We start from the raw sequence: 5,421 nt of genomic DNA on the forward strand, positions 1-5,421 counted from the left end.
CCCAGGAAGAGCCCCCCTCCCTCGTCCAGGAAGAGCCCCCCTCCCTCGCCCAGGAAGAGCCCCCCGCCCCCTCCCAAGAAGAGCTCCTCACCCCCTCCCAAAAAGCAGCCACCTCCGCCAGCCAAAAAGTCACCACCTCCACCAACCAAGAAAGCATCCCCTCCGCCACCTAGGAAGACAGTGTCACCAAACCCTACAAAGAAGTCGTCACCTTCACCGAAGAGGAAGTCGCCCCCCCCAAAACAATGATCTGCCCTGGCTTGATTGCAGCCTCCACTATCTGGGTTGTTGCCCTTCCCAATGCGTTTGTGTGTGCTGTGCAACTCTCCAAGCTGAGGCCCGAGTGAGGCTGCCACTTCAGCTTATCGTCAGATTGCTGCGCTGGCCTGGCTGCACTACAGCAGCTCGCAACCCCCATGCCCATCGTGAACCCATATGATACTCAAATCGTTATACCACAATGGTACCGCACTGATAACGTGGATAGCTATCTCCCAGCAACTAGTGCTCCTGCACTCTGACGGATTTTCAAATTGTTAGATGTCTCATCGAGCCTCCACAGAGCGCTGCATCCCTATCGGCCGCCGCACAATATCTCAGATGGCCTTTCCTTCCCGCTGGTTTGTGCTGGCTGTAATGACTTCCTCCATTCACAAAGATCGTGCCCAGCAGTTCATACCCAAAGGTATCAGACAGATTCACAGCTATTTCCCCCCGCTCAGGGCATCGCCGGCACGCTGGCTGAATTTGGGCAGGCCACGGACGCTGTGGGTGGTTTGGGGGCAGGTATGGCAGAATTCATCTCTGCTGTCCTCCTAATAAACTCACACAGAGGACCCTCATAGGCCTCTCGTCACTAAAAGTTCGCAAAACCATCTATTACATTCTGTTGGAGAGGACCAGGAGAGGTAACTCAGTGTCCAAAGCCAACCCCACAAAATTCCTCGGCATCCCGGATCCGCCGGTGTGGGAACACACCGCGTGCAGCAACTAATATGCCCAATTCCCGATTCTGTGCACGTATAGGAAGACTTTCAACGCCTTCAACAGAATCGTGTTACACATCCACTGATGTCATGTCCCCATGCTTCCCATGTCGGGGGTTGGGACCACTCGCACGTGGTTTAGTCCGACATCAAGGACCGCGAGAGCAAGCCAATCATGCGAGACGGTAGTTGTGGCCGAGTACCCATGCTCTTCACGAGGAGTAGGCTTGACGCACTGTGGAAGTGATCACACGGCCCTCCCGCATGTCTGTGTTCATCTGCGTGACCTGTGCTGCCCAGTACGAGGGGCAAGAAACACCGTCCTGCTGCCGCATCTGCGATGACGACCGGCAGTATGTCGGCGAAAATGGCTCCGGGATTCAGGAGTGGACAACCGCAGGAGCTGTCGAGGACTCCGGCCACCGCAACAGTATCACCCAAGTCAGGGAGGGCCTGCACGTCATCGGGTTGGAACCCCCGCTGGGCATCGGGCAGGTGGCCCACCTGATCACACGGCCAGACGGCAACATCCTTTGGGACTGCCTGTACCTGTCACAGGCGTCCGTGCCGGACATCCAAGCCCTCGGGGGTGTCAGCTCGGTGGTCATCTCGCACCCCCACTTCTACACGGCGGCTGCATCCTGGGCGCAGACCTTTGGCTGCAAGGTGTGCTGCTGGCGTGGGGCGCAGAGGTGTGGGGTGCACCTTGGGACTGACCTCACAGACGCTGACCGGGAGGGTTCTCACACCCGACATCAGACTGTGAGGCTGCCCAACCTGCGGGGGGGCCATGTGCCATCGCGCCGCAGCACACTCAGCCTCAGCCGCCATGCCTGCAGCACAGGTGTACGTGCATGCCGCCGATGCGGGGTGGGTGACGCAGCCCTTCCCCAGCCTGCGGCAATGGACGGGGGACAGGATGGATCTGGGTCCCGGGCTCACTGTGTACCGTCTGGGTGGCCACTTCCCGGGGTCAAGCGTCCTCCTGTGGGACGAGCAGGGGCGTGCGCCCGAGGGGGTGCTGTTCACAGGTATCGCAGCGACAGCATGTCACCTGCTCCTGGGTCAAGTATGCGTGGGCCCATGCAGACTCGACTCGGCTGGGGTCCTGGGGATCCAAGCCTGCGCCTGGGACTGCGATCCAACCACGTGAGCACAGGGCCCCAGCTGCCACCCTGCGCGCAGCTGGAATTCACCTGCCCCCCCCTCCCCCCCCCGGCCAGGCGACACCATCATGCCCACTCCCCGGGGGGCCACCTTCATGTACTCATTCCCCAACATGCTGCCGCTGCCGGCCGGGGAGGTCCGACGCATGCGGGGCACTGCCGAGGGCCTCCGCTTTGACCAGCTGCGTGGCAGCTTCGCGCACAGAGTGATCGAGGAGAACGCGCGAGAGGTGGTGCTGCGGTCTGCGGCCCTCTACATCGGCCTCTTGGATGGAACAGAGGCACGAACCTACTTTTAAGGGGAATGGCACCGTCTCCCATGCAGTTTCTCAGGCGCCGATGTGGCACAGCATCAGGCTGTGATGCTCTGCAGGCTCTGGTATCAAGGGAGTTGTATCATCTTTCACCACAGTGTTCGGGTGCAACAAGTCGAAGAGTGAGCTCGTGCAGAATCTGCTCCAGCGCCGCAGGCGTGCACGACTGCGACTGGCTGGCAGAAGAGGGCCGGGGTCCGACAGGGCCGAGGCGCCCAGCGGCCGTGCCGCCAGCACCACACGTCTGGTCAGGCGGAGCCAGAGTACAGGGCGAGGGGGTCCGGGTCATCAAGGTGGGCTGCAGGGTGGCGGCACTGTGGCAGGGTACAAGATCATCGGGCTCAGGTGTCTGTCCAAGGCCTTCCAGGCGCGTCATCTGTTTCGAGACCGCAGGGTCCTGGCAGCAAGCAGGGGAGATTCCCTGGCTCTGCCCGCCTTGGCGCCGCCGGCCGGGGCCTTCGAGGACCTTCCACCTGAGGTCCTGGTCCTCCTGGCAGACCTGGCACGAGGGTGAAGGGAGGGCGTCGGGCCAGAGGACATGCAGCGCTGTGATGTGTGAAGTGCCGGGGGCCCCACCAGACTGTCACCCATGGTTGTGGCAAGTGGGCCCGGGGCCTCCTGGCATCCTCCCCCTCCTCACGTGACTCTGGCCGGGGGCCTGGCGGGGCCGGGCCGGTTGGTTTGCTGAGCGGGGTCTTCGCTGTGCGATGAGGGGGAGGGGCCGCTGCCGGATGGCGTGCCGTCCTGCGATGGAGCGCGCAGGGCCCCTGCCGTCCCCGCAGCCCCCAACCCCTCCGCCGGGCCCTCTTCGGGCAGCTCATCCTCGTCCGATTCGGCGCGCAGGGACTGCATCAGGCCGTGCCCCTCCGGCCCCGCCTCGGCGAGCCTCGCGTGCTTCGCCACCCCTGCCCGGCCGCTCGAGGGCGTCCCGCCCTGCGCCCCGGGCCGCGCCGGCTTCGAGCCGGAGGTGGGCTTCCCCTGGCGGCCAGCGCTGTCCTTGCTGCCCGCCGTGCGCTTGCTGGGGCCCTGGGACGAGGAGGCCATGGGGGCGGCCTTTTGATCCCGGGCCTCCAACCTCAGGCCGCCATACAGCTCCATGTAGCCGGGGTGCAGGAGGGCGATCTGGAAGCCGGCAGGCAGCTGCCGATCGATCCTGTTCGGGCGCTGGCCTGTTGGTATGGAGGGGGAGGGGTTATCATGGGCCGCTCGAGGAGGTGCGACAGGGGTGGGGCCAGGGCCTAGAGTGTTCGCAGCAGGGCTGGCAGTCGTCGGCACCTCTCGGCCTGCAGGGTTGCAGTGCTCGGGGATCCCAGCGGCACCCCCGCCTCACCCGCCACATCGGCCACCAATCTGAAGAGCTTTCGCGGCAGCCCAATGCCCCCCGGGAGCTGGACGGGCTGCAGCGGGGTGTGTGGTGTGGAGCGTCGGGCACGGCATGGTCTCAATGACCTCAGCGACAGGGGTTTACCTTGCATGCGAGGCAGCCGGTCGGTGTCCACAGGGAGGGGGTGGGATTGCTCCCCTTGCTCCCCCATGCTGACACTCCCCGCCCCTTTACCCCTCACATCGCGCACAGGGCTCCTCCATCCACCCGAACCCCGCACTCACCGCCAGGGGCTTGCCGCCTGTCAGGCGGCTGCATAGTTGGCTGAGGACCCCCAGCCCCAGATCGCAGACCAGCGCCACACGGGCGTGGCTGCCTTCCACCAGGCCCGAGCCGTCTTCTGCATCGTTGCAAGGATTGGGTGGTGGGCGGGTGGGAAGCAGGGGTCTGCGGATGTGTCCTACAATCTAGAAACAATCATGGCTGAGGTCGGCCGCGGCGGGAGGGCGAGGCAGGTCTGTGCCATACCACAGGCCGGGGTGCCACACCACAGGTTCACCGGGCTTGGGCCGCATGTGCTGTCGAACCCGGTCCCTGCAGCGGTACCTCCACCTTCCCATGCTGCTCGCAGACTCCCACTTGCCAAAAGTCCCTGATTGCCTGCAACAACCCCCCCCCCTTCGGCCCCAACTCCCCACCCACGGCCAGTGAGACCCGACCACAACAACGCACCGTGGGGCACGGCGCAGTAGCGCAGGGTGTGCAGGAGCTTGCTGGCCGGCCCAGCACATCGAGCCACGGTGTCGGGGTGGGTGGCCTCGCCGGCAAGCGGGGTGACCAGCACCTCCAGCGCAAACTGCGGAGGGGGTGCGAAGGACCAGGGTCAATTGAAGTGGCGGTGATGGGCCAAGGTGGGGGGTCATCGTGGCGTTGCACATTCCTTTCTGCCATCCAAGGGGGGGGGAGAGGGGGGGGCAGGGGGCCAGGGCGCTCCCCTGTTGCCTCCGCACAGGACCCAGCAGCTTCCTCCTGGCGCCTGACGCAGTGATCACCCCTGCCCAAGAGGAAAGAAAGCCCGACCTGGAGCATGTGCACAAAGGGCTGCAGCAGGTCCTGCGGGGTCGAGGGCGCGCTGCCATTCCCGTCGTCATCTGCGTCCCCGGCGGCGGCCAGGGCGCCGCCCGCAGCCGCGGCCGTCGCCGCCGCCAGGTCGGCGGCGGACGGCAGGTCGGGGTGCTCCGCCAGGATGTACACCAGGGAAGCCAGCAGGAAGTCGGGCAGGTCCCGCAGCCCGGGCCCCGGCGCGGCGGCGCCGGCCGTGTCGGGCGCGCGCTCGGCCGCGCTGCGCCGCGCCACGATGACGTAGGCGCGCAGCGCGCGCAGCGCGGCCGCCTGGTTCTCAGGCACTGGGTCGGCGCCGCCGGCCATGGCCACCACGGCCGCGTACTTGCTGGCCCGGCGGGGATGTCCCCCGCCTGCAATGACGCAGGAGAGGTGAGGGGATTTGGAGTGGGGTGGGAGCTGGGGCGTGCAGGGGGGGCCTGCCGGGCGGACGCAGGCGGGAGTGCTCTGCCGGGCTGTGGACTCAGGGACCGTGTGCCATCGACTACGCTCGCACCCTTGTGCCACCT

The 5,421-nt window shown here is 65.6% G+C and overlaps 3 protein-coding genes across 3 annotated transcripts; 1 reads left to right on the forward strand and 2 right to left on the reverse strand.

The window, feature by feature from the left end:
* Positions 1–1,250: 1,250 nt before the first annotated feature.
* Positions 1,251–2,451, forward strand: F751_0042 (Uncharacterized protein YmaE; the record flags this gene model as incomplete). The annotated part of the gene is made up of 3 exons (XM_011401362.1): positions 1,251–1,652; positions 1,831–2,017; positions 2,210–2,451. 3 exons carry the CDS (start codon positions 1,251–1,253, stop codon positions 2,449–2,451), a joined length of 831 nt encoding a protein of 276 aa, XP_011399664.1.
* F751_0043 (hypothetical protein) lies at positions 1,539–1,817 on the reverse strand (the record flags this gene model as incomplete). Its single annotated transcript, XM_011401363.1, has 1 exon — positions 1,539–1,817. The coding sequence occupies one exon, from the start codon at positions 1,815–1,817 to the stop codon at positions 1,539–1,541; it is 279 nt and encodes a 92-aa protein (XP_011399665.1).
* A 1,643-nt stretch (positions 2,452–4,094) lies between the features above and the next one.
* Positions 4,095–4,941, reverse strand: F751_0044 (hypothetical protein; the record flags this gene model as incomplete). Its single annotated transcript, XM_011401364.1, has 3 exons — positions 4,095–4,190; positions 4,523–4,646; positions 4,871–4,941. The coding sequence occupies 3 exons, from the start codon at positions 4,939–4,941 to the stop codon at positions 4,095–4,097; spliced, it is 291 nt and encodes a 96-aa protein (XP_011399666.1).
* Between the last annotated feature and the right edge of the window lie 480 nt (positions 4,942–5,421).

This window comes from Auxenochlorella protothecoides (assembly GCF_000733215.1).
Source record: "Auxenochlorella protothecoides strain 0710 contig759, whole genome shotgun sequence".
NCBI classification, from domain to species: domain Eukaryota; kingdom Viridiplantae; phylum Chlorophyta; class Trebouxiophyceae; order Chlorellales; family Chlorellaceae; genus Auxenochlorella; species Auxenochlorella protothecoides.